At 46.3% G+C, this 25,562-nt stretch overlaps 6 protein-coding genes across 11 annotated transcripts; 4 read left to right on the forward strand and 2 right to left on the reverse strand.

The window, feature by feature from the left end:
• The first annotated feature begins 981 nt into the window (after nucleotides 1-981).
• Nucleotides 982-19,540, forward strand: LOC108101889. Of its 5 annotated transcripts, none has more exons than XM_017206445.2 (9): nucleotides 982-1,067; nucleotides 1,546-1,784; nucleotides 8,835-8,893; nucleotides 9,505-9,553; nucleotides 13,363-13,585; nucleotides 13,655-13,721; nucleotides 17,451-17,929; nucleotides 17,989-18,307; nucleotides 18,437-19,540. In XM_017206445.2, exons 3-9 carry the CDS (start codon nucleotides 8,843-8,845, stop codon nucleotides 18,632-18,634), a joined length of 1,386 nt encoding a protein of 461 aa, XP_017061934.1. In that variant the 5' UTR covers nucleotides 982-1,067; nucleotides 1,546-1,784; nucleotides 8,835-8,842; the 3' UTR covers nucleotides 18,635-19,540. The 5 variants fall into 5 exon arrangements, with proteins under 5 accessions (XP_017061934.1, XP_017061935.1, XP_017061937.1 ...); XM_017206446.2 differs by having other exon boundaries at nucleotides 983-1,071; XM_017206448.2 differs by having other exon boundaries at nucleotides 1,012-1,067; nucleotides 1,593-1,784.
• LOC108101890 (actin-binding protein IPP-like) lies at nucleotides 9,972-12,121 on the reverse strand. Of its 2 annotated transcripts, none has more exons than XM_017206451.2 (5): nucleotides 11,820-12,121; nucleotides 11,714-11,769; nucleotides 10,926-11,583; nucleotides 10,666-10,865; nucleotides 9,972-10,615 (listed from the first exon to the last, which is right to left on the reverse strand). In XM_017206451.2, exons 1-5 carry the CDS (start codon nucleotides 11,976-11,978, stop codon nucleotides 10,360-10,362), a joined length of 1,329 nt encoding a protein of 442 aa, XP_017061940.1. In that variant the 5' UTR covers nucleotides 11,979-12,121; the 3' UTR covers nucleotides 9,972-10,359. The 2 variants fall into 2 exon arrangements, with proteins under 2 accessions (XP_017061940.1, XP_017061939.1); XM_017206450.2 differs by having other exon boundaries at nucleotides 10,926-11,586; nucleotides 11,820-12,118.
• Nucleotides 19,541-19,744: 204 nt separating the features above from the next.
• On the forward strand, nucleotides 19,745-20,912 carry LOC108101789. Its single transcript, XM_017206265.1, has 3 exons — nucleotides 19,745-20,177; nucleotides 20,236-20,572; nucleotides 20,630-20,912. Exons 1-3 carry the CDS (start codon nucleotides 19,745-19,747, stop codon nucleotides 20,814-20,816), a joined length of 957 nt encoding a protein of 318 aa, XP_017061754.1. The 3' UTR covers nucleotides 20,817-20,912.
• Nucleotides 20,813-21,538, reverse strand: LOC108101920 (putative ATP synthase subunit f, mitochondrial). Its single transcript, XM_017206498.2, has 3 exons — nucleotides 21,503-21,538; nucleotides 21,352-21,434; nucleotides 20,813-21,227 (listed from the first exon to the last, which is right to left on the reverse strand). Exons 2-3 carry the CDS (start codon nucleotides 21,428-21,430, stop codon nucleotides 20,983-20,985), a joined length of 324 nt encoding a protein of 107 aa, XP_017061987.1. The 5' UTR covers nucleotides 21,431-21,434; nucleotides 21,503-21,538; the 3' UTR covers nucleotides 20,813-20,982.
• A 332-nt stretch (nucleotides 21,539-21,870) lies between these two features.
• On the forward strand, nucleotides 21,871-24,317 carry LOC108101919 (nuclear receptor corepressor 2). The gene is made up of 3 exons (XM_017206497.2): nucleotides 21,871-22,304; nucleotides 22,361-22,880; nucleotides 23,018-24,317. Exons 1-3 carry the CDS (start codon nucleotides 21,970-21,972, stop codon nucleotides 23,546-23,548), a joined length of 1,386 nt encoding a protein of 461 aa, XP_017061986.1. The 5' UTR covers nucleotides 21,871-21,969; the 3' UTR covers nucleotides 23,549-24,317.
• Nucleotides 24,318-24,401: 84 nt separating this feature from the next.
• Nucleotides 24,402-25,486, forward strand: LOC108101851. The gene is made up of 3 exons (XM_017206370.2): nucleotides 24,402-24,904; nucleotides 24,964-25,071; nucleotides 25,141-25,486. The coding sequence occupies exons 1-3, from the start codon at nucleotides 24,515-24,517 to the stop codon at nucleotides 25,372-25,374; spliced, it is 732 nt and encodes a 243-aa protein (XP_017061859.1). The 5' UTR covers nucleotides 24,402-24,514; the 3' UTR covers nucleotides 25,375-25,486.
• The last annotated feature ends 76 nt before the right edge of the window (nucleotides 25,487-25,562 follow it).

Consider the following 25,562-nt stretch of genomic DNA (forward strand, 5'->3'; position numbering starts at 1 on the left):
GACTATCACAACAATTCAGGGTCTCCGCTAGGTGTCACAGCTACCTGTACGGTGTTACCTGTCGTTTCGAGGGAGCAAGGGTGCTCTTTTTTCACGAAATGTAAAAGCAAGTTCAAGATTTATGTGCACCCGAAGTAAAACAAAAGAAGGCACAAGATCTGTCCCACGGCGAGAGGCCGCTCGTGGATCCAATCAGCCTACCAGTGGCTATATATGCCGTCATCAAGGTGTTCTGGTGACAACCCACTCACTGGCCATAATTGCAGCGGCTTGTTGCCAAGTTTGAGCAGAACCTGGCTTCCACTTGCGACAGCACAGCTGTGGCCAAAAGCATGACGCTCGCGCTGGTTGGTGGGTCTTTTCAAAAACCTTATAAACCAAAACTAAAAGTATTGTTTTTTTTTTAAATATAATTCGGACATTTAGCAAATTAGAACGATGTTAAACAAATGTGAATTATAATAATTATTTATAACGTAACGTTACAAACATTAGGTGCAGAATAATCATCTTTTTCATTCTATTCTGATTTTATTACAACCGCTTTTTTAAAATGTTTTTAAATTTTTATTTTAAGTGTACAGATATGGGATAACCACCGTCCGGCCCTCTAATTATGCCGCCCTCATTAGAAAGACAATCTGGGGCCGTAGGTGTACTGAAGGGAGCCAGCGGAGCGTGGCCGCCAGTCCCGGCGATCGCCAAGTGCAGTCCAACTGGACGACGTGTTGCTGCTGGAAAACTGGCGGCGACACCAGGGCGACCACAAAACGGCAGCCACACAATAGCTGCGATGTACACTTCACAAAGAGCTCGTTTTAAGAGCGAACTTGCCAATTGCTCCGAAAAACGGAACGACTGAGCGACGCTACTCCGAATCTTGGCAAGACCGGTTGTTGGCTCGCCGTCTTGACGGTTTTGTCGGTTTTGTGTGTTTTGTCGGAGTGCGATCGCCTCGGCTTCGGGCCGAGTCAGTCTTGGCCAGGTTGATGTGCGAGACACATCCACTACGCTCAACGAACTTCGAGCCCATACGATCCGTTTACGATTCGCTTCGAACCCAAATCGTGCGTGAGTTCTTTGAGTGCCTCGATCAGTACGGCTGGGATTCCGTTTACCCGGTTCTAATTGGATCGTGCAAACGGATTTGGGACGCCTTTCCGGAGTTGGAAAAGCTGTCGGCTTGGCCCTCGAGATTTGAAATTGTTGCGGTTGTTGCTGTTGTGTTTCTTGTGATATTTTGTCGTGTTTCCCTCTGATGGTTGTTGCCCTTGGGAAGCTATTAAGCTCGGCGGGTGGTTGAACCGGGTTCATCAGCGAATACGTGCTGAATGATTTGTGAGTCTTTTGCATATTTCGCGTGGTTTTCTGGGGAAGTGTAAAAGTGTCGGAAAGTTTGTTGCCTCAGTCTTTTGTGTTGAGACAGCGTAATAGCAGCAGCAGCAGCAACAACAACTCGGATTATTCGCCACAATTCGCCAAGGAGCCGCTCTTTCCGACTCTTTGGCCGCTCTTGGCCAACTCTTAAATGTGCAATTCCCGCAGCGTTAACATGTAAAACGAGTGTTCGCCTCAAAACGAAATAATTATAGAGGAAGCCCGCAAAAAAAAATAGCCGCCAAGGAAGTACACAAAAACCATCAAACTAATGTGAAACCAAAATTTCGGCAAAATATTTAAAAATCATCATCGTTCCGGGGGAACCAGTTTAAAGCATAGCAAAATCGCAAAACAACGGACACATAACCAATTGGATTACGCAAAAAGGGCGAAGTTGGATAGAGGTGAGTGTTTTTCAAAAAAACCAAACCGAAAACCAGAGAAAACCCAAAAGAGAAACAGTTAAAATCAGGCAGAAAATCGAAGTTTGTACCGTTTGCAAAAACAAAACCGAAGGCAAAACAGCCTTAAAAGATGACTTCATAAATCGCCAGTCGCTGTGGATGTGCCAAAAATCCATCAGCCAAACCGGTTGGCTTCGACTCGAGTTTGCCTTGCTCGAAATTCACGGAATACTTGGGGGCACTTGGGGGAATAAATTGAAGAAGCATTGCAATCTGTTTTCTGTGCAAATTAAATGGGTTTTATCTGCGTTTTGCTTCGGCGAAAAAAGTGTCCCCATCTTCCATGGAGATCTGAACCTGTTTGCCAAGGTTGCCGTTGCCTGTGGCCAAAATTGGCTGCCAAGTTCGCCGGCCAGTTACATCATCCGGAGACGGGGACAAATATGGTTGGGATGGATGGGGTTTGGCCATCGGGCTATTCATGCAACCCCATCACGGACATCCGTCTTGCATCCGCTTTTCCCAGTCCCCGATTCCCGGTTTTCAATACCCATTCCTGGATGTGCGGCGCATAAGTAATGTGTCATCGGGGCCTTGGTGTCCCGGGTCCATTCACATTTTCCACACAATGTGTGCGGTCATTATGGGCCAGAATCTGTTGCTAATTGGCTGACCCAACAGAACTGAGCGTTGGGGGTTGGGTTCCTCTCCTCGTGGAACTTTTAGCACTTCCACGTATCGCACAGAACCATAATTATGTTCATTTCTATTGTTACGACTCGGCGTCTAAAGAAGTAATTAGGAATGTTGATTGATGGAGCGACGGGGCATCAGCCCATCCGACACTTGCATCATCTTCAGGGTCTGGGAACCTTTCCCTTTTTCGGTGATGCATGGCCTATTAATTGGTTAATTTGTGGTTTGCTGGCCATCAAAATATTGTTGTCTGGCCAATGTAATGGTCTTTATCTGCGTTGAATGCAACGCCTTTTCCACCAAATAATGGCCTTTTCAGCACTGAAGGCGCTTATTTTCAACTTCTGCTGGATATTTCCCAGTTCTCTCGCATTCTCGGAAAGCTTTGGGCTTGAGGAACCCCAACGCCAACGCAAGCGTAAAATTTGTATAATTAAAAGGCGAATCCGCGCTCGAGCTGCTCGAATACCAGTTCTCTCAGCCGTCGTGTAGTTAACTTGTTTATATAACAGGCAAACAACAGCTTCAAGTGACCTTGAAGCGGGCACAAAATAAAGTAAAGACGGGAAATATGATTGTGTGTATAATTTTGGCTCTTGGGCGATGTGTGTGCTCACTTGGCGGGAGAAACAAAGACTCCGCTCTTTGAAAATGATGACAAATGGCGGATTTCGGATTTCGGGGGTTCATGAACTAAGCCGAGAAATGCGTGTGGGCTTGCCAAAAGGTGTGCTGATGGATTTATAATCTCCGCCGAAGAACTGGCAAAGAAAGCTCCAAAAATGGTGAGTTCATTCAACCAGAGCTTAAACCTTTGCAGCGTTAGATTTTCCGCTTATTCGCTCGTATTGATTTACAGTTCGAAACGAAAGACTTAGGCAACGAACTTGACTATTGCATTACTCATACGACTCGTTGCCGCTCGCCACTAATTATGCAAAACCCAAATGCTAGCGAAAGGCGTGCCCGAAACCCCAGCCGTGAGTCACATGCTGCTTTTTGCTCTCCGATCTGGACAATGTGCATTCGTTTTCGTGTTTGTTTTGGCCGAAAATGAAAAGTCGTCTGGCTAGTTGACTCCCTCTCCCCCCACCACCCCCTCTCCACTCCTCCGCCGCCTTCGCCACCGTTGGCGAATTAAATCAACATTGGCAAACCGAAGTGGACTTAAATGCAAGCTCTTACCTTAGACCAACCCCACGCAGAAAACCACCGCGGCTGCAGTTGAATACGAGTTTGCTAAATTCATTCCGAAACACTTTCAAATCTGAACCTTTAATGGGGTGTGGCAGGCCAAGACTTTTGAACCGCCTTGAGTCGGACTCTTGTTAAAGGAAGTGGGTATAAGTGTGCTCGACTAAATAGCATAGGTTCTCCAGAATCTTTTAGATATGGAAGTTGGTTGTCTGCATTTGCGGATATTTCCAAGTAATATTTTATATTTAAAGTAATATATAAAGTATATATAATTTTTTTAAACCGGATTTGAACTAACCACAATGCCATACAAGATTCTCATCTCAGTGAAATTTTAAGCTCCCTAAGTTCCAAGTGTGAGATTATTTATTCTTCACACAAAGGAGAAATTATTTACCCATATACTGAGTCAAGGGAAACTTGGTTAAGTTATTAAGAGAGGCAGAAACATGAGGTCAGAACTGGCTGGCGCAACTTGTGAAGCCAGTGGCTCATCAGCCGATTCCCTCGTAAAGCCCAAGCATCAACATTTAAAATAACCCTCAATAAATGAGTTTTAATGACGAATTAGACTCATGCTCAGCTTGTTGACCAGCGGTAGCCGTTGCCAATGTCGCTGGGAGCCTCGATTTTAAGTACTTCTAGACGCGAAACCCGAAGCCACAACGAAAACGGAACTACAAAACTAGTTTCAGCTGTGCCTTCGGGCTAAAAAAAAAGAAAAAAGCAAAAAATCAAAACAGCGGGTAACAATGGGCGCCAGTCAAAAGGCAAAAAGCAAGCAAAAAGCGCAAAGTAAATGGCTAAAACTGAAATATTGTAGACCCGGCTGATAAAAATCAAACACATTCATGTCTACCGCTTAGCTCAAGTCACGTTCAATGCGAATTTCTTTGCCGCTTGTTTCGTGTTTTTACTCCTAGCTTTTCGTGGCAGACAAAAAATCGCCGCAAAACTTGTAAGCCGCAGAAATTAGGCGTCAAAATGAGAGAGAGAAAAACATATTTAGGCTGAGCCGCGGGGCCCGTTTGTGGGTGTCCAATCAGCGCTTTTGCATATTGCCAGTCGCTGTTTGAGCCAAATTGGACATCTTGACAAATTGCGGAGAAGCGAGCTGTTTGCAGAGAACTTACGTAACGCAAAAGCGTAAAATACGCAATGGTCAGCGTTTCTGCTCCAAGCCCAAACTTGGTTCGCACAAAATGTGGTAAGACGGTAAGACTGTGGATGTCTCCACGCTCCAGTTTGGTGCGTGTGGCAACAACCAGGTCAGCGCATTTTGGCCAAGAAGCTGGGGCTGGGTTTTCCACTAATGATGTGCGATTTTCAAATTCTCACATTGTCTTAATGGGCAATTGTCCATTAAAGACCGCGGCTGCTGTTGGCCCAATCGAAATCTATAAACGGAATCGGCGTTGGCGTTTATTGCAATTGGCCAACAGCCAATTAAAGCCCTGTTAGCTCATTTGAGGCGAACAAAGGCGGCGGCGAGACAATTGCACTGACCTTGGCCCGATCGTTGGGTAGAAATAAAGTTCGTTCCGATCTGTTGACTTCCCTGACTGACTGGGCTTCGAGTGGCGGCTGACGAGCGGGCTACCTGGCCATCAGTCCCCGATCAAACGCCAGCTAATTGCCAGACTTAAATTTAAAATTCTGATTCCGAAAAACAGAGCCTGCATGCATACACAATCAGGTGAAAGTCGATGCCTCAATTGCCATCGATCTCCGACGCTTGATTAGCCCGCTGGCCAACTAGAAGTTTGGTCTCGGGTAAAAGTAAAAGCTAAGCCCAAAAGTCTGGCAATAAAGCCGGGCTGACCCCGTTTGCGGGCCATTGAGCTGCCCTTTTTGTTCGGCTGGTTAATTGCCGTCATTAAGAACAATGCGGGACAATCGCACAATGCATCTTCAGAGCGGGCCTTCGGTCTTCAAGGCCCTAACCCTCCCCAACTTACTTTCTACGCCAGCGGAATTGCAGCGAAATTAGCTCTACGCATCGCTATGCTGCACTGAGAGAAAACGTAAGGTTCATATCGTATTTTCTCGAGAAGGAGAAGTAAAGCATTCAACCTAGTAAAAAGAATCTGGGAAAGCAAATATGAACAAAAATGCAATAAAACTATATGATAATCAAGTTAACTCAGTTAGATATCAGAGTTCAAAGAAAGAGTTCAGCATCTCAACATGTTTCTATGGACAAGTATAGACAATTTTTCTTTGCGTGTGATTGATCACACTACAGCCGAGATGTACGGCGGAGATTTCCCATTTTAATGGCAAACCGCAACCGAAAGTTGGTAGAACTCCCCCCAGCCCCGCCAGCACATTATAGTTCCAAATGGGTCAGCCACGTTAGTGAGTTGTGGCTTAAAGCGCTGCGAGTGTGTGTGTGTGTGTGTGTGTGTGAGTTGGTGTGCTTAACACAGTTTCGTCTGTGATTTTGCCATTGCCTTTGGCAATTCAGATTGGAACCAGATCTGGCAGCTGATGGCAGCGATGGGAGTCGTCGGGCATTCTAATTGACTGGTTTCCCGAGATCTCGGAGATTTCTAAGGGTTCCCAAAGTCTGCGGCTTGATTAATGCGGTTCACCCAGATACGTCCGTCTACGGGTGGTCCGTTCCCTTTAATTATCCACTTCATTAGGGATTTGTTTTGGTGGGCCCAAAACATTTACGGGCCCATTAACATCAGCATTTAATTTTCAAATATTTGGCCGGGGGAGCAATTTAATGCGCTGTTACCCGCTTTTTTCACACTTTTCCGCTTTTCCCAACGTTTTCGCTCGAGCAGAAAGCTGTAAAGCTAAGTGTGCATTTCAAAACTATTTTTGCATACCCGCGCCGGGTATTTAACAGCAAATAAATTACGGGAAAATGGAAACACGCGAGGTCATTTAGCCGCCACATTAACAGAGCACACACACTCCAATGAAACTGCAATTGTTTAAACAAAACAACAAGCAAATGAAATACACAACTTTGTTGGCCCGTCGTGCACGCAAAACCCATTTAATTTATTCAGTTGCACAGCCCATTTGTTGGTTTTCGGTGCTGCTCAGTGTTTGTTTGGTTATTTCGGTGCTATTTGCTCTGTGAAATGTGTGTCAAATGAATTCAAATTGACACTTGGAGCCATCCGTTACAGCCGAATGCCCACGATCGATCCGGCAATGAATCATAGTTACATCATTTATATTCTGGACAAGAACTCTTCGATTCCATGGGGAGAATCACAAGTTGAGGAAATGCGCTCTGCTGCAGGAAATGCCGACTATACCTTGATTTTATGGCTTCAATTTCTGGATATACAAAATTACAATTCATATGGGATACTTTGGTATTTCTTTTCGTTTCATTTTGGCCAGCAAACATCTATTGTTTGCGTCCCAATTCGGAGCAATTTCCCTTATCACCGATGAACGTAATTGAAGGTCAGCCTGCCATTTCCATTTCCATTGGCCATTCGGCGCTGAGCTGTGTTTCCTTTTGCTCATTTTGGCCCGAACTGGGTAACGAGAGCAGATGCCAATCAAAGTCATTATTCATAATGCTCGTTGGCGTGCCTCGTCGCATTTTTCCAGCTAATTTTTTGCCTGCATGAGCTGCGTTTTCAATTCCGAACTTTTTTACCTGTCTCCCTCGGCTTGGAGCCTCGGCTTGCGTCATTCTGCTAATTTTAGCTAATTTATTGCAATGCCAGTGGAAGTACGCGCTTGTATCTCGTATCTCTGGCAGTGGGATGGTGGGATGTTGTGGCCCGGCGTCAGTTGGCAATTTGCATTCGGCTCTAAGCCACGTTTGCCGGCGGATTGTGATTGCTCGGCGTTCAGGAAGTGTGGGCCTTTGGCTTTGACAAATTGATGTGTGCTCACTGCATAATGCCAACAATTTATCAATTTCAAGCCATATCTATTGACCCAATTCCGTGCTTCTCCCCGTTTTGCCGGCCAACCAATTTCAATAACAAGCAGACTCCCAAGCAGATTACACCTCTTGGATAATAACCGGCCGTATCTTGGGGTCTGTATCTCGATCTGGGGTGAGTGGACGTGGATGTGGACGTGGATGTGGAGTGGAGTGGAGATGCAGTGTTGCTCTTGTGACATCATCGCCTTTTGGTGTGTGTTGCTGTGCCGTGAATGAAATGTGTTGGCAGCGGTACGGTAACAACAAATCATTATCGCCTCTCGGCCATCAGCGTAAGCCGCATTTCGATGTCGTGCGACGCCCAAGACAATGATCAGCATGCACGGCGAAAAATGATCTCATTTCGGCTATCATTTGGGTGGTATTTCACATTAGAAAGTTTCTACTACATAATGCTTTGAACAATACCCCCCAAAATTGGCAAACAAAATGTTTTAATTAAGATATAGATCAGAGAACTCGCTATAAATCAATCCAAGCGGGTTTAAAGTTAAAGGTTCTCTAAAATGTTTTTCGGCATTTGGAATGACTAATTTTATACGTCATACAAAACCTTCTAATACCCATTAACCACTTAAATTTGCATGACAAAAATTATAGTTCATTGAAATAGAAAAAAAATGGTTGAAGCCAATTACATTGATTTATTTTCTGTGTATCGATCGCTATGAAAATGTCTTCCTGGCCATGACTCGCCTGCAAAGTTCTCACCGCTCGGCAGGAAGTTGAAAAGCGTTTGTCACGGGCCATTGATATGTGTTTAATATCTCGTAATGCTGCAACTGCTGCTGCTTCTGTTGCCGCTTAGAGAGGGAGCGGAAACCAGAGTCATGATGCCATGAGTTGCATTTGGCGGATGTTTGTTTGCTCTGCGCTCGATGGCTGGCATCTCGCAGATACTTTATCCCTTCAGTTACCGTTTCACAGCGAGCACTTTGTGCCGAAGCCAACCCATTTGCAACAAGCCGCACGCGAACCCCAATTCGGCTGTGTTGACTTGACCCATTTGGCAAACAGAAAGTTTGCCTTTGGGCCACGAAATTCATTACAGAATCGCTGTGTTCGGTTCGAGTGATTTAGCATAATCCTATACGTGTGGTGTAGTGGGTGCGAAACCGGTTCGCAGTGGGTATTCGGCTCTTTGGGTTTCAGCTGAGTTTTGACTATTTGCCAAGGTTTGAGACCCGCATTAATATCCGCTTTCGCCTCCCTCACTCTTTTTGCAGCTCGCACCATGAAGACAGGCGCTCCGATGGACATTTTCTACACGGCGCTGCACTTAATCGTAAGTATTAAGTATTAGCCGGGATCTCCATTGGGCCCATCGAAATGGAAAATTGCCGGACTCGGATTCGGACTCGGATAGAACACATCAATCAGCCGGGGCCACATGAATGACAATTGCATGCCAATGCGATTAACCTGGATATGAGACCAGGGGCCAGTTCCCCACTCCAGACTCCCTCCTTCCTCCTTAGTATGCTGTATGCTAAACGCGATTCCGAGTGGCCAAAAGTGGCACACCGTGGCCCCAGCTGCATTCTAAGCCTCTTGGCCCCACTTGAGCTCAAATCCGAAAGATTCAGGTTGGGGCTCTCGGGTTCAACCTTAAACCCAGGCTGGCGAAAGTTTTGCCAGGCTTCGGCGGAGCCTTAGAATCGTGAGAATACTCATATAATGATCCCCTCCTGCCGCCGTCAACACGAAAACGAAATTTCCCCTTTAATTAAAGAAGCTTATTGGCGATGGATTAGGCCGGGACTTAATGTCGGCTTGTCGTGATTTATGTCGGCGCTTTGTGACCCGAAGGGGGTCGGGGTGCCTAGTCTATAGTTCCAGACAGCATCCTATATGCCAACTATGCTAATGAGCGACTTGTCTCCACTTTCTTTACAGACAATCGCAGCTCTGACGACGCACGCGGCGCAGATTCCAACGGCAGTCAGTGAGTACATAAATCTGTCTATTAAGAAGCTAAACCGAATTCTATTTATTGGATTGGGGGTACCGATCGATGGGGGCCCAGAGAAAAATTGCTAACAAATTGGTAGCGAAGACGCTGCCAAGATTGAGCTCAGTTGGGGGCTTTTGTTGGCCTCCGAAGAGTGAAACAACATTCAAATGAGGCATCAATATCTAGCCTGATTAGTATGTAAATAGAATAATTAAAATATTTATTTTTTGAAAAGGTATAACGTTTTAGCTTGGCTGGTTTCTGACAAAGTCCACATCATATGCTTTTATAGTTAGAAATAACTATATTACTGATTCAAATGAAAATAAACTTTAGATTAGCTAAATGTTGCAGCAATAAGTATAATCTTAATACTATTAAATTAGTAGCAAGGAAAGTATAAGGCAACTTTGAAGAAATTTATCTTTATATCATCACGCTCAAAATGGGTTACAAAAGTATTTAAAAATACAATGCAGGATACAAACTCCGTGGAAAGTACTGAGATTGACAGAAATAGCAATGATGAATTGGCTCCCCCCGCAACTATTACCTAATTAGTTATAAAGGCACTCCACTTTAATCCGCCGGCGCCGCTTCCATTGTTAAGTAAACCCGCTAAGCGGCTTGTTGTCTCTCTGGTTGCGAAATCTCTGTTGACTTTGTTGGCCGAAACCGAAAACAGGCATTATAATCGCTTGGCAAACTAAGGTCTACAGCGCTTTGGAGCTGCCTCATTTGAGCGGCGAGTGGCCAAAAGTTGCGGCACACTTCCTTCTGGCTTTCACATTGCGTTTTTATGGTCCAGGATTTTGGAGATTTTTGGCTAAGACCTCGCTGACCCGGGCCTCATGATCGGGCCGCGGTCCGTGGAGCGACTCCAGGTAGTTGAGGAACTGCGGGTAGGTGAAGAACTGGCCCAGGTTTCCCCCTGGACTGCGGTGGTACGAGCAGTGCTCGTCGTGGATCCACTTCCTCTGCTCCGGCGGATCGAATTGCTTGGCCACGCTGGCGACGCGTAGCCTCAGATCGCAGAGTTCGGAGGAGGTGTGCCTAGGGATTGGATATTTAAATTTTGCAGATAAGGCCCGGCTTTGGCTTACACAAAGGCCTTATCGACTGTCTCCCTGATTTTGGGACTCTGGCAAATGAAGTTCAGTACGAAATAGCTTTGTTCTGCGTGCATATATCTGAGGAAAAGCGGGGGAAGCAGGCAGAAACGCACACAGTCCATTAACTTATCCATATGAGTCTTCCGAACAGACCAATCATAACTCAGCCAGCGGACCGCAGTCATAAATATCTGCGGAATATCATAAATATTTGGGATTGAAAACCCTAGAGAAGATCCCTGAAACCTCACCTCAATTTCGCTGTTCACTGCCACAAGGTTGCTGCTCAAGAGCTTTTCAACCCAATTGATGTCCAGCTCCAAGAACTCCTTGGAGGCCACCAGCGGCAGAAAGGCCTCCTCGCAGCGAGAAAGCATCAGGAGCTGAAACATGGGAATATCGAACCTCTGAGCCTCCAGGAACAGTCCAAACGCCACGATTCCGGTGACTCTTTTTTCATTTAGGCAGGAAAATGTGAACTCCACGAGTTCATCGATTTTCAGGAACTCGGTTGCAGCATATATGTCCACCAGGGTGCAGTTTCCCTTTAGCTTCAGGCGCTTCTCCTGGGTGCACGCCATCCAGTTGTAGATGGCATGAAACGCGTTTGGGGTCACCTTTTCCACTGGCAGCTGAGCAGTCAGGCTGTCCACGTCCTCGTAACTCATGAAGTATTTGGAGTGCGTCTGAAGCACTTGCAGATGACAGCGGAACTTGTATTTGCCCACAAAGACCTTGAAGGAGCAGGAATGCGGGTCATTCAGAATCCGGAGGAGTCCGACCTCGAAGGGGACTTTAGTGCGCTGCTTGCACTTTAGGTTGTCATCGCCAGAAGCTCTCTTTGATACGACACTGAATTTGGGATTGAAGAGCTCCGTCTCCACAGTGAATGAAAATGCCGAGGTTAGGCTACTAAAAGTTATATAATCATATAGGAAGAATATTAAAACGTGTAAAAATATTTAGGAGGAAGTCAAATGCAAATAAGTTTCTAACAATTCCATAGTTTTTGCATTTATGCATTTTAAGAGGTACTTACCTCTTATCCGAGTTATAGCTTTCCTCGTTTGTTTCGACATTTTCACTAATAATGAGCTGTGAACGAAGATAATTAATTTTTATTTTAATTTCTTTCCTCTACTCACGTTCTCATTGGAAAGAGAAGATGCCGCATGTAACTCCTCTGATACCCAATCGCTTTCCTGCCTATTTTTACTTGGTATATCCAGATCTTTGGGCGAAGAATGGACCTCGCCGTCTGTACCTTCCTGTTTTTGCTCCATTTGTGGCTCAATGTGATTCATATGTGCACATAAAATTTAGCTGTCTCCATAAACTTGGCGAAAGCGATCGCTAATTTTCTGAAATCGAATCTCAATCACGAAATATCACATAAATCGCCGAGTAATAAACTGAGTATGAAAAGTTGATTTATATTTCCAGGCAACTCGATAGGGATCGAGATACATACTTCGGGCTTCAGGGCTTCGCGTTCTTTGTTCGCTCGAAGAAGCGAAGAGCCATTTATGCGAACCTTTGTTGGCTTAGTCTAGTTTGTTCTATTTGAGGAGTGCAGCTCGGCTCGCCTGCGGAGACCATAAAATTATACATAATAGAAAGCCATTAAATGTTTTATGTGCCAGCCGAGTCGACGAGTGGATTCCATTCCCCATTCCCCAGCAGAGTGCAGAGTGGGGAAAACCGGCTTGCGACGGCCGTGTTGCATGCAATTACTTTGCCCAGAACCGCAGTAAGTGATGCGAAATGCTGCAAGGTTCGTTGAACCGCCTCGACCGCGGCTGGCATCCTCTGCCATCGCATCTTGGCCATATACACCACGCCACACCATTCTATATACTTGTGCACACAATGCCAGAATGCCAACTGCCAGGGCGAACGTGCCCGGGCAGCTTTTCTCTGCTCTCCGCTTTTCTTCTTGGCCAATTGTGTACCTTCGACTGCCGCCGAGCAGAGGAGCCAGCGGGGAGTTCTTGCGGGGAGCTCTGCGATCGGGTGGCTGGCCGGCCGAAAGCAGGAAATGCCAAGAGCACAGCCAAATCCAAATCCCAGGCTGCGCCTCGAATTGTTTGCCAAGTTCAAGGAACTGGCAGCGTGGCGTCTTTCTAATGGCCACCAGCGCTTCTGTGGCGTGTCTGCGCCCCATGTTTGCCGCTTCTGCCGATTTTCGAAGTCGCCGCTTCACTGGCTTCTCAATGTCATGAACAGACACTGAGAGAAAATCGAAGTAGTGTGCTGAGAAATCGAATTAAAAAGAGACGTCAATAAGTTTCTACGCTTGCAGATGCAAAGCTATGAAATTAATTTCTATATATTGAAAATATTTTCCATTTAAATGTTATTGGATATACATCTTATTGAATTTATTTTTAAATGCTTGAAATGTTTGCTATCAAGCATTTGTTTTCCATGTTCAAAATCTTTAAAGTTGGTGGAATTTTTTTTCGAATACTTTATTGTTATTTGTTAAGTCTTCCGCATGCCGAGTCCAACTTGGAGCTGTAGTCTTAGCTAAATACTGCTTCCAGTGGCCATTGTCTTGGGTTTTTCGCGCATGATTTATGCTAACGGCTGTCGAGGCTTCATCCTCCGGGTCGCCTAACTGTGCTTTTTGGGAGTGGGCCTGTCGTGTCTCTGTTTGCATTTCATAATTTCCGATTTCCCCCCCAGAGGATGCCCAGAGCTCGCTGAGCGAGGCGATTGCGGCGGCGGAGGCGGAGGTGACCTCCACCTCGAAGCCGACGGTGGAGCCGAGCGTGCGGATCAAGTGCCTCTCCGGGTCGATGCTGATCACCATCAAGGATGCGCCTCCGAACCACGAAACGGGCCTCTTCAGCGGCATGATCTACCCGAAAGGCCTGTCCAAGAACTCCACTTGCCTGAGCGAATACAGGTGAGTAACGACTGCTTGGTTCATCCGATCCTGATCCTAATCCACCTCTCCCACCACCCTTCCCCGCAGAGACCATGTGGGCTCCCTGCGGTACAAGCTGCCCCTGAGGTCCTGCAACACGATGCCGAAGGAAACGGTGAGTCCAGAACCCCATTGCCCCGAATAAAAGAAACTCCCACTCGGCAGATAGTCGGTGACGCCATGTCCCCGGCTAACTCGTTCTACCCAACTTGGCATGCAAATAAAAATTGAACATTAAGCTAAGCACTTATAAGGCAGCCAGACCCGAGACCCGACTCATTGGTTACAAGGTAAAGTCCATATGCCAAGATGATTAGTCCATTGAAAGGTTGAATCTCAAATGGCCAACTCACGCACCTTTTGCGGCTGAGCTAATGATGCGATTTGATGGCTTCAGAGTTTCCAGCTAAAATAGCAGCCATCACACATGGTGGATAAGTTAAAAAAACATAATGAATAGAGGCTTGGCTTTTGAAATGACTATCGTTTAATCAGAATCAGCGAGCAGTGATTGAGTTGTGGTGCAATAGTTAAGCTCATCTGTTTAAGAAGAGAATACATTTTAAAGATTTATATAAATGCGAGAAATCTAATCATTTTATAACAAGCTTTCTATAATCTCTTAAATTGATATTCCTTTAGTGATTCAGTTTCGCTCAAAACCAGATTTTCCAAGATCTCCGAACCGATCAAGCGTACTATTGATCTAAACCAGCCGATCAAGCATGACGAGCTGTCTCCCATGCCCCTGTAAGCGATATCGAATAATCCGAAAGAGGGCCGAGATGTGCCATATAAATTTCATTGGGTTCGGCTAATACGTATATGGCCGACTTATTTATTGGCTCAATCGGTCGATCGATTCGGGCAAACAACGGGCTGTGTTTGTGCTGGGATCTGATTTTGAAATCTCAATTAGCACTTAGCCGGGCTAATGCGGCTGCAACTCACGCACTGGCATTTTTATAGCCGCTGCCACAGAGCCCGATTGTGATACATATTTAATGTATTTTCTCGGCGTTTATGGCTCTGCGTTTTGTAATTCGCTGGCTGTAGCGGCTGCTGTTTGCTGCTTTTTCCTTTCGCCCGATTGGATTGACACAATTTTTGAAATTACCAATGTTAATTGCAGTTACGACAGCCGATGCGATGTGGCAATGCAGTGCAGTGCATTTAAGAACCGCAACATCTACTGTGAGTTATCGAATGGAGCTGGCTAGCTGCTTTATGTTGGCTAAAGGCAATTAACAATCGTCGAAGTGGGTTAAAATAACGTGTAATAGTCCATTTCGTCTTGTGCTGTATTAAAGACTTTAGTTGAGTTCCGAAGTTTTTACGATTCATGTCGATTTTGCGCGAGTACGCTGGCTATTAAATAGATTTTAAACACATCTTGGCACGAATAGCACTTCCACGTTTGTTGCCCAAGTCATTCGTTTTCGGTTGATGTTTTGTGCTAAAACTGGTACCAAACATATATTTTTAATGAACTCTGCGAGTACTGAGGGTTACCTGCCATATATAGCACATATAGTATTCTTGAGTTTGCGTTCCACTCAGTTCGTTGCCTAAGTCTTTCGTTTCTGACTGCTTTGTCCTTCGCCGCCCGCCTTTTCGTGTTGATTCAAGCAATTTGCGCAGAGTGCTCGATAAGTAAGAATCGGTAGACATTATTTGCCCCCCGCAAATACTGAAAAGTCAACAGAGGCGTCCAAGGCCCGCCCGTAGATATCGTAAATGTTTGTCATTAAACACGATGAGCGGGTCTCATCCAGCGTGCAGTCGCACTAATGGCAGCCATCCTGCCTTACGTCACCGGCGAGATGAGCTCATTGCAGTGTAAAAAGTCGCGTGACAGCCGCCACATCTGCTGGCACCGAATCACGAGCTCCCCCGAGGAGCCGAGGGTCTTGGCTGTGCGCATGTCAAGCATAATTAAATCGGCCACGAACAGGTACAGCGTACAGCTTACAGGGTCGAAAGGGGTTCGGGGAGGGGTAAGCATTTTAATTAAAATTTAATTGCCAGCCCAGAACTCACGAGTCGCGAGTCGCGAGTGTCTATCAAAAACAATTTTTCATAGCTCAGCGAGTAAGCCATCTCGCAGCGAAATCAATTTGTTCTGTTCGCCGGTTAATGCGTTCGTTGGCCACCAATGCCACCAACGGATGACCATGAAAAGGCCAAAAGTGTACAGACATGTAAGCGCTTTATGGCCGATATCGATATTTAAAGGCAGCTGCCGCCGCGTTTGGAGCGAAGGTCAGTCGGCTCTCCCACGCATCCAGCTGACAGTCAACCTGTTTTGGCCGTGTTTTCGTTAGCCATCTGATACACTTACGCTCACAGCGACTCACATATTTACGCGAAGAAGTGTCATAATGACATAATAGGCTCTTCTACCGTTAGAACCTCCGCCGCCTGAGCTTGGAAATCTTAAATGTCACTTTATTATGCTTTTTATTGGCCCATTGTCTCGCAATGATGATGCCCAGATGCTGAGAACTGACACTCGAAATGATAACTGTCAACGGTTCTCGGGGACTTGGCCAACAAAGGAAGCCCCTGCCGTTCTTTCTCCTCTGATTTCTAACCTAAGCCATTCCAGCGACGGAAACAACAGAGTTGGGCAATAAATCGCACACTGGCTTCTACAGCTGCTACAGTCTTAAGTCGGCTTCTTCGGGCCGTCGATTAATGGCCGCTAAGACAACAAACATCGGCGTTGGCTATTAAGACTGCCCGCCTGAGGAGAGCCCACTTAGCCGAAGAACTTCCGTGCCCAAATCTGTAGAGACCCAATTACGAGACTTCCGAGCAGGCGGAGTACTCGCCTCCGTCATTACCTCACCTTTCTTCTGCCGCGCTGGCTTTCGGTTGCCAAAGCCATCGAGTGTGTGCCCGATTTGTTTCTGCCGCCCGTTGGAATTAGCACAATCACCGATGGGCGAATAACCCGTTACAAGTGCACAGAGCGAAAAAGTATAGGAAGTGTGAGAATAAAGTTCTGTTGTGAGCTTCTCATTTGGAAAGTGTAAGGAAGTTCATATGTGTAGGAACTGCTTTTCAATTATAAACCAGTGTTGGAAACCGAAAATGAAATTTAATTATAGACGCCAGCAGGTGTTAATAACCAGGTGGCAAGCCAAGAACAATTTCCCACCGGCGGATAAATTAAAGCTCCTTTCGCAAGGGAAATTGCATCATGCCAGCAGAGCGTTCTTGGATTTCACAAGCTCCTAACTAACAAGCCATTAAAATTCATCATGCAAACCTGGCTAATTTGCGAGGAGATAAGGCCCGCAGATCTGTACTTGGACTAGACGTCACACCTGGCTGATCGGCTTCAGCACCATTCTGACGGCGAGTTCAGGAAGTGCTCCCAAGCCCCCACTTTAGCGCTGTCGGTCTTGGATCGCACATTCAACTTCTGAGCGGCGATTTCTGGCTGCAGCCAAGCGTGAATCTGAATGCATAATGAGAAGGGGCTTCGCCGCCATTATACTTGGGTTCAGGTGGCTGAGATGGCTTCTCGGCAATTCTATGTAAATACAACTATCGTTACCCAGTGGCCAGTCCAGCTCACCAAGTAAATAGGGGGCGAACGGGTTTGCTTTTCGGGTCTTTTGTCAGTAGGTGGTAATTTCAGGTATTATTCCCATTTTAATGTTAATAACTTGAACTGAAGAAATAATATATTAACTAGAAATAATTTTCATTTTAATCTGACTAGAAACTATGTTTAAAAACTTTGGGTTTTTAAAGTTTTCTGGAATTGGATTTTAACGATTTCAAATAAAATCGTGTTTTCTGGTTTTAATAACACATTCAACGTTGCTTTTAGGATGATGGTGGCATCGAGTTCTTCAACACCATTGTGCTGCAGCCGCACCTGAAGCTCATCACGGACTTGGGACGTGGCTACCACGTCCGCTGTGCCTACAAGAGCCGCGATGCCGCCATGAAGCCGAAGAAGTACCTTCGTAAGCACGCCCAAAAGCCGCAGGCCTTCCGCAGCGAAGACCGCAGGGACTACGGCCGATCCCTGGACAAGCAGCAGGACGACGACCTGGACGAGGAGGATGTGTACGACGCGAATGCCCCGCAGGACGAGGATGTGAGCAACAACGAGATCCCCATGCCCGGTTGCCACATGAAGATCTACAACGACGAGCAGAAAATAGCCGACGATGTGAAGATAGGCGATCCTCTGACCATTGTGATCAGCATCGACAGACAGAAGATCTACGGCCTCCATGTGACGGACTGCATAGTGCGCGATGGCTTGGGTTGGGGTGAGCAGCGGTTGGTTGGCGAAGATGGGTAAGACCGATCCTAATCCCAATTTGAGTACGGCATATAACACAGTCCCGATTTCACAGCTGCCCCATGGACAACGAGATCATGGGCCAGTTTAACTACACCGAGGACCGGCTAGCCGCCAACGTGACCTTCCCGGCGCACAAGTTCCCGTACACCACCTCCGTGTACTACCAGTGCAACGTGCGCCTGTGCGCCCTAGAGGATCCCTCCTGCCAGGAGGCGCCCCTGTGCACTGGCAAGCGTCCCAAGCGCCAGACTCCGGTGGACAGCAAGGAGGAGGAGGGAATGCCCGCCACCATCGAGGTCTTCTCGGGGTTGTACGTCAATGAGAACGAGAACTCCAACGACAGCGACGACGATGCGGTTTACAAGGAGAAGGTGAGTTCTTAGGCACATATGATTAATTTATGTAGAGGAAGTATATACAATATGATTTCGCTGATTCCGAATCTAGGGCTTTCTAGGGCTTTATCTTAATAAATTTCTCAATAAATCTCCTTCTTCCAGACTCTGGATGACGCCCTATGCGTGTCGCAGCGCACATTCGCCATAGCCATCGCCATCGCGGGCCTGATCCTGATGCTGGCCGTGGTCGCCGCCGTGCTGTGCATCATGGCCCGCAGGAGCACCAAGACGGTGTCCAACTCGGGCAGCTCCATCTACAGCGGGCCGTACACGAACACCGCCTTCTCGCACAGCAGCTAAGCGGGGAGTGGTGGGAGGTCCTCGCAGATAAATTCAAAATTCAACGTTTCCAAAATGCAAACACTCAAAGTGTTGAAAAAAATCAGAGAGAGAGTTACCCGGAGGTCCGGGCGCGCAGGTGCCGCTGCGGTAGTCAACGATGGAACGGATCGGAAGCCACCTAGTTTGTAAGGATGCCGGAGCAGTCAGTCGTCCAGCGGCTGTTTTCTAGATTAAGCCTAGTCTTAGTTTGCAATTGATGTGCAGAGATTACCGGGCAATGGCTGGATAACATCCCGATTGCCCGCTAATGTCGCAGAGTTCTTGGGAAGACCCAGATGGCATTCGCAGAGCTCTGTTCCGCACAGTCGGTGTTGGACTCGCCCCTCCTTCAGACACTCCACTGGAAGTGTAAGCGTGTTTCTGCATCCCCAACTAACCCACTTTCCCTAACTTAATCACTCGAACTAACAACGAATGCAGCAGCCGACGCTCAGGTGATATTTGTACTCGTATCTACTTAACTACTACTCCTTAATTTTAATTTATTAATTTATCTGATGCCTAACTGCCAAAGGTCCAAAACTGCAGAAAAGGTCCCTTCTTAGTAGAATTTCCTGAATTTCTTGTCATTGATTTACTTGAAACTTTGATTCGGACGCAGGAGGAGCCCTTATTACTACACAGCCGTCCCGATCACTTACTTTAATATATGATAATGAAATGATATGTCTGGCAACAGTTCTCAAATAAGATAAGGCCTTTGCACCGCTTCAATCGAGCATTCCGAGGCCCACTGACACTAAAGGGAATGCTCCTCTGGAGCCGTTCAATTCACGCGATTCAATTCATATTTTAAAGCTCAATTTTAGTGTACCTCTAAGTTAATATTACTCATTGAACAATAAACTCAAATTGACCTAAAAATCAAAAGCTTTTTGACTGACAATGTGATGTGAAAATGGAGGTTCTAGAATCACTTTTGTTACGGGATTGAACAGGTAAGATTATTAAAAAAGTTCACGAAGCGCTACAAACAATTTAGTATCTACAAGATTATCAAACTGGAAGCTCCCATCGGAAGCAAATATCAATCTCTTCCTAAGAATTCTACTTTATTGTATCGTCAAAATGATTTTTAAATTTCTTATATATAATTTACTGTCTTGTTTAACCCTGGGCTCCCTAAATTGTCCTACTGAAAAATCTCATTCACTTCAGTTTCATCTCGTGCGCCAGTGTCAGAGGGCCTCGGCTAACGATGCATTGGCTCTGGAAAACACCTCCTCCCTGGAGGAATGCACCAATCTGGCTCACGAACTACGTGGCTTGGCCCTCAACTACTCCCCTGGAGGCTCAAAGAGAAGTACAAACGTTTTCGAACAGAGGCCGTATGGAAAGGAGGGCCAAAAGCAGCAGCACATTCGAAGTCGTTTCAGTGTTTTTGACCAACCAGGCGAGTTTTTCAACTGCCATGTGCTTCAGTGTCCCCAGAACAGCACGTTCTCTGGGATGGTTAATGATAGTCGCTTTGATTATTACAGTTTATATGGCAGGCCAACAGGTTGGTACAGTAGAATGTGTGTTTAACCACTAGGGAATCTATAAATCTGTTTGGACAGTTGTTAAAAACTATAGTTGTATACCGGAAGTTGGACTGTTTGTGGTCTTCACGCAGCCTACTGTTTATTTGAATGCGTCGCTGACCTGCACCAATTCCTCGGAGTTTATCGGCAGTCTGGCTCACATAGCCTCAGAGCACAGGACGAAGTCCTTGGCTCAGTGGTTGCTCCAGTTCAACAGGAAGTCTCAATCAGAAAGAAATGTGTTCTTGGCCTTTGTAGGTTTGGTGTACAATAGCTCCACTTCACTGAACCCACTAGATTTTCGGAACTCTCAAAAGGAAAGCCTCAACTGCTTTTTGTACAGGGCCTGGGCAGCCGGTCATCCTCGCCTCGGGTGGGTTAAAAATCAATTATTTCGAATTAGTTTACACTAATCTTTGCAAATCATCAGTCAGGAGCTGACAAACGCTAGCTGCGTGGCCCTGACGCCGCAGGGAACTTGGCAAACCCTGCACTGCGAGCGTGAGCTGCCCTTCGTCTGCGAGATGCACACGGCCAGACCAACTTCCACCTGGGATCACTCAGAATCCGAGCTCGATATTGGCCCGAATGCAGCTTTTGATTGCAGCAACAATTGAGGGTCTATGGCAGCATGGATATTCGCAGCCGTTTTATTCACTTAAGCAGTTTTCAAAACACAAAAGCCAAATATAGATAGTTGATGGTGTTAGCCCGCCACTCGCACGCTTTGAGGAAAGTGTGTATCGCTGGAGGAGGAGGTGCAAGAACACCGGGCAGCGCCGTTTAGTGGTACTTGTAGTTCCTGTGGTGCTTCAACTTGGTGTAGTTAATCAGATAGAAGAACGTCATGCTAGCGACGGTCAGCTGGAAGAAGGGAGCGATCCCGGCGCGCTTGGGGAACACGTACTTGTGCTGCCAGCGCCACCAGGCACGGCTTACGGCTCCGGCCACGGCGTTCGGGGTCTTGTTGCGGCGTCCCAGCCAGGCACCGATCTCGCCCAGCTTTACCTGGCCGAAGGGCACATCGGCTACGGATCAGAAAGTCGGGAATTATGTAAATTGGTTAGAATCTAGGCCAATCGGGATAAATGTGCTCTGCGCCTGCCGCAAAACACAGAGCGAAAATTACGTAATTTCGCGGCCTCTTCTCACCTTTGCCGTAGAAGCGGGCCGGGTCGTAGGGCCCATGAACCTTTGGGTTGTACTCAGCTGGGTAGTCTCCGAAAGCCATCTCGCTGTTTGGTAAAATATATATTCTTAAATTAAAGTTCTTATGAAACAAAAAATTACGCCTGCTACTCACTCGTTCGATACCAAGTATGACCGTGACTGGACGGACTAGGTATTTTTACTAGGTATTTTTATTTAATTAGGGTGCCCCTTTCGGTATTAACGCGCACCAGTTTTTAATTTTTAAGGAAGGTTTTCAGAAATTATAACTTAAACACTCAAATATATGCGGCCTAATGCGAATATATTCCATAACAAAGTACATATTAATAATACTGAAAATACTAGTCAAACAAAGTTTAAAACAAAACGCAAAGTGCACTAGCATGACACAAAAGCTCTAATAGTTAGTACTCACTTTGCTTCTTTAATGAAATTTGGTATTTTTATAAGCCATTTCTACTGGCTTGAAAATACTGGCATCACTCTTCCTTGCGTCATCTGGCAACACTGTGCTCCAGTATATACAGAAATCAAATACGATTTTTGCAAGCCTGGCCATTCAAATTGGAATCCAACCAACAGTAAAGCCCCTTTGCAATGAAACTGGAGGAGCTCTTGGCCGGAAAAGGATCCTCCTCGCCGCCGGAAGACGATGACGAGGACGAGAAGGTGGATCTGAAACCGCAGAAATCAAGCAGCGCCATGACGGATGAGGGGGCGGAGAACGCGGAGGATGCGGCCGAGGATGCTGCCGAAAAGGAAGGTGGCAAGAAAAAGGGCACGCGAAAGAAGCGCTCGCTCAACTGGGAGGAGGCCGAGCGGGGGTTGCTCCTCGAGGTCATCAAGTCGAAGGTGGCCTTCGTGGAAAACCGCAGCGTGGACGCAAAGAGCATAAAGGCCAAGCGTCTGGCGTGGTCGCAGATCACCAAGCAGTAAGTTGCGCAATCGGGATACAGGAGTATTTTATAAAACACTTCACTTCATACAGGTTCAATGCACTCAACTTCCGACACCGCCTGCTGGAGCAGATCCAGGTGCAGTGGCGCAGCATGAAGAACTCCGCTAAGCGGGAGCACCAGCAGAAGCACCCAAAGGCGGACGCTCTTGAGGGGATGCGCATGATCGAGTTCCTTGAGGAGATGCAGAAAGATCCTGTTAGCTCGCGCAGCCAGACGCGCAGCGCTAACAGCAACGGGGCCGTCAAAAAGGAGCTGCTAGATATCGATGAGGACGAGGACATGCCGCTGGCCGCTCTGCCCAACTCTACAAATGCCAGCGAGGATACGCTGCAGACCTCCACCATCGCCATCCCCTCGCCGCCGCCCTCCACCGCCGGCGGGGATGGAGATTCGCAGCAAGAGGCCACTCCCGCCCAGCCGGCAGCCCAGCGACGCAAACGGGCCAAGGCCAAGCCCTCGCCCTCGGGCGCCAAGACAGAAGCATCCACCGAAACGGGGGAGGAGAATGAAAAGGGCGCAGTCTCGCCGCGAAAAAGGCGACAACGGAATGTGAGTAGAAACGTCCTGAGAGCATTCCAAGCAAATTCCTATTTAGGAATCAGAACGTTCGCGATGTACCACTTTTCTTGCACTCTATAACTATTCTTTTTATTATGCTAACTAATAATGGTCCATTTTTATCACAGCTATCACAGGCTCAGTCCCTTCTTTCTGACGAAAACGAGGACTCCAACAAAGTAGCACCGGCCTCCTCGCTCCAGCAGTTTTCCTTGAGCGCCGCAGCAGCGGTGGACACGAACAGCCAGCCACTGGATCTCGTCAGCTCCTCTGAGATGGAGCACAAGTACAAGCAGGACCTGTTCCGGCTGCTTAAACAGGCACGCCTGGCCGAGATCGACTACGCCAGGCGGGAGCACGAGCAAAAGTTGCGCTTCGAGCAGATGGAGCAGGAGGTGAAGATGGCGTACTACCGGCAGGAGCAGGACCTCAAGCTGCGGCACATGCGGGAGGAGCATGACATCCGGCTACGACAGCAGCGGCGGGAGCACGAGGCGCGCCTGGGGATATACGCGCTAAAGGGAAGCGGCTTGAACGGGAGCATACAGGAGCAGAGCTCGGCGAAGTGTAATGCCAAAGCGGACTACAACAATGTTCACGAGGTCGGGCCATCGACCAGTGCGGAGGGAGCGCTGGCGCTCAATGCCGCCTGCAACTAAGGGGCAGGGCCGTTGGCTCATATGCATATACAATACGAATTGCCAGCAATTAGCGTGTAAGGGCATTTAGAGGAAACATCAACAGTACTTTAAAATTTAGCTTGAAATACGTTTAGCGAAATGTAGCTCATCCGGTCAGCCGGAGTTCCAGAAATCCGAACATACAGCTCCGAGTCTGGAGGCGCCGGATACGAATACGAATACTCATCGACACACTCAAGTTGCCACACGGACAAATGGACTGTTGTTTTTTGTGCATTTCGCACCACTTGAACTCACAGACATTGCATTTTCAAGAAATTAGTATTATATAATTGTATCGATATATCTTTTAAGTACCCCGGCGAGGAAGAGATCAATTCAAAACGCGGTTGTGTCGTCGAAAAAAAAAGAACAAAAATACTCAAGCACAGACTCTGAATAAGTTCCCCTTTTGCAGAACGCAATTAACTCATCAGTCAGTATTCTCTATGGCCACTGTATTATTTTTATATATTCATTTTTTTTAGTTCTAAGCTTTTTTTTATACAACTACCATTTATACTTAGGGTTGCAACCATGCCGTAAATGTAAATCAATGTATGTTTGTTCATACATAAAAACGAACAACTTTTATAATTCGTGTAATCATAAGTTACTGTACGTCGTGTTGTATAGCGCTGTAATATCCTGTCACTTGCTTCAGCTTAATAAATGCCGTATATCGGGCGAAAGCAAGGTAAAATTAAACCATTAGATAATGAAATAAAAATACATAGTGTGTAAACAACTGGGAATTTTGTTTAAATAGCTAGGAAAAGGGTTTGAGATCAGAGATAAACAACCTCAGTATTTAGATCGAAGGGTGCTTATGACTATTGGTAAAATTCAAGTTCAAGTAAAAACAGTTAGAGTAGACGAATTTTTTTAAACGCCGTGTAATTTTTTAATTTTTGGAACACATAAATTATCTTAAAGTAACGTAAAATGAAGGATTTGGACGAAACCCTGGATACGGTGGAAAATGCGCGTTTTAATTATTTGTATGCCAAAGCCATAGCCAAGTTAAAAAAGGACTCGATCTTCACCCACAACGAGCTGGTCAGCATTGTGATGGTTTTCCACAAGTTCGTCCTTGTCAACGGACCACGCGCCAAATATATGACCCTCCTTCAGCTTACGGTGTTAATGGAGCTTATGTTTGAGATTGTGGATCGCGACCTTATCGCGACCATTGTATTTAGAATAGCCAACACTCCGGGCTCTAGACCTCCGGACTTTTTTCCTGATAAGCATATTCACTTGGAGTCCTTTGTGAGGCTATTTACCATTTATTTTACTAGAGATCTGCAAATGAAGATGGAGTTTGCCTTCTCAGTGAGTTGAAAGGGACTAATTTGATACCATGAATTTATGTTTTAATTTTTTGTTGTCAGATTTACGACAAAGCTGACCTGATGCAGTTGAATGGCGAGGTTGTTGGGTTTTTTGTGAGCAAGTTCTTTGAGAGCGAGGACGAAGACGAAGCCATTGAGTTGCGGCTGGTAAGAAAAACTTATTAATGCTTGACTTGTCCATGTGTATGTATATTTATAAATTTAAAATTTCTAAAGGACATGAAGGAAATGCTCTTTCAAAAATTTGATCTTGACAAAGACACCATTATTTCCGCTGACGAATACTACGAGGTGGTTCGTCGACAACCTATGTTGCTGGAGTGCTTCGGCAGAGTGTTTCCTCCGAATCCGAGGATGGACGTCCTTGCGCTTTGCGCCAACGTGATGTCCTGGTTTGACGACTCTCCACATCCCAGAATTATGACAACCAGGATGCAAGAAAGTTTATAGACAGATCCCAAAAATTGAATAAAATTGATAGTGCGTTTTGGAAGGAAAAGCAATCTGCTTCAATCGAGGGAAAGAACATAAAATAAATAAATAAAAAAAATGATCTATAGCATTTGTGGACGTCCGTTCATTTTTCAAATACTTTTTAAACGGTTCACCCGCCAGGTTAAACACACAGCGATAACGAT

Source organism: Drosophila ficusphila, unplaced genomic scaffold (genome assembly GCF_018152265.1).
Source record: "Drosophila ficusphila isolate 14025-0441.05 unplaced genomic scaffold, ASM1815226v1 contig_414, whole genome shotgun sequence".
Lineage (NCBI taxonomy): Eukaryota > Metazoa > Arthropoda > Insecta > Diptera > Drosophilidae > Drosophila > Drosophila ficusphila.

Coding starts and splice junctions, on each gene's coding strand:
- LOC108101890 (XM_017206450.2), bottom strand. CDS start 11,978: ATGAATCACATTGAGCCACAAATGGAGCAAAAACAGGAAGGTACAGAC. Junction 10,866..10,925: donor CAGTGAACAGCGAAATTGAG/GTGAGGTTTCAG, acceptor GATATTCCGCAG/ATATTTATGACTGCGGTCCG. Junction 10,616..10,665: donor ACAGTCGATAAGGCCTTTGT/GTAAGCCAAAGC, acceptor TCCAATCCCTAG/GCACACCTCCTCCGAACTCT.
- LOC108101851 (XM_017206370.2), top strand. CDS start 24,515: ATGAAGGATTTGGACGAAACCCTGGATACGGTGGAAAATGCGCGTTTT. Junction 24,905..24,963: donor AGATGGAGTTTGCCTTCTCA/GTGAGTTGAAAG, acceptor TTTTGTTGTCAG/ATTTACGACAAAGCTGACCT. Junction 25,072..25,140: donor AAGCCATTGAGTTGCGGCTG/GTAAGAAAAACT, acceptor AAATTTCTAAAG/GACATGAAGGAAATGCTCTT.
- LOC108101789 (XM_017206265.1), top strand. CDS start 19,745: ATGATTTTTAAATTTCTTATATATAATTTACTGTCTTGTTTAACCCTG. Junction 20,178..20,235: donor TTTATATGGCAGGCCAACAG/GTTGGTACAGTA, acceptor CTGTTTGGACAG/TTGTTAAAAACTATAGTTGT. Junction 20,573..20,629: donor GCCGGTCATCCTCGCCTCGG/GTGGGTTAAAAA, acceptor GCAAATCATCAG/TCAGGAGCTGACAAACGCTA.
- LOC108101920 (XM_017206498.2), bottom strand. CDS start 21,430: ATGGCTTTCGGAGACTACCCAGCTGAGTACAACCCAAAGGTTCATGGG. Junction 21,228..21,351: donor GGCCCGCTTCTACGGCAAAG/GTGAGAAGAGGC, acceptor TCTGATCCGTAG/CCGATGTGCCCTTCGGCCAG.
- LOC108101919 (XM_017206497.2), top strand. CDS start 21,970: ATGAAACTGGAGGAGCTCTTGGCCGGAAAAGGATCCTCCTCGCCGCCG. Junction 22,305..22,360: donor TGGTCGCAGATCACCAAGCA/GTAAGTTGCGCA, acceptor CACTTCATACAG/GTTCAATGCACTCAACTTCC. Junction 22,881..23,017: donor GAAAAAGGCGACAACGGAAT/GTGAGTAGAAAC, acceptor TTTTTATCACAG/CTATCACAGGCTCAGTCCCT.
- LOC108101889 (XM_017206445.2), top strand. CDS start 8,843: ATGAAGACAGGCGCTCCGATGGACATTTTCTACACGGCGCTGCACTTA. Junction 13,586..13,654: donor ACTTGCCTGAGCGAATACAG/GTGAGTAACGAC, acceptor CCTTCCCCGCAG/AGACCATGTGGGCTCCCTGC. Junction 17,930..17,988: donor CGGTTGGTTGGCGAAGATGG/GTAAGACCGATC, acceptor CCGATTTCACAG/CTGCCCCATGGACAACGAGA.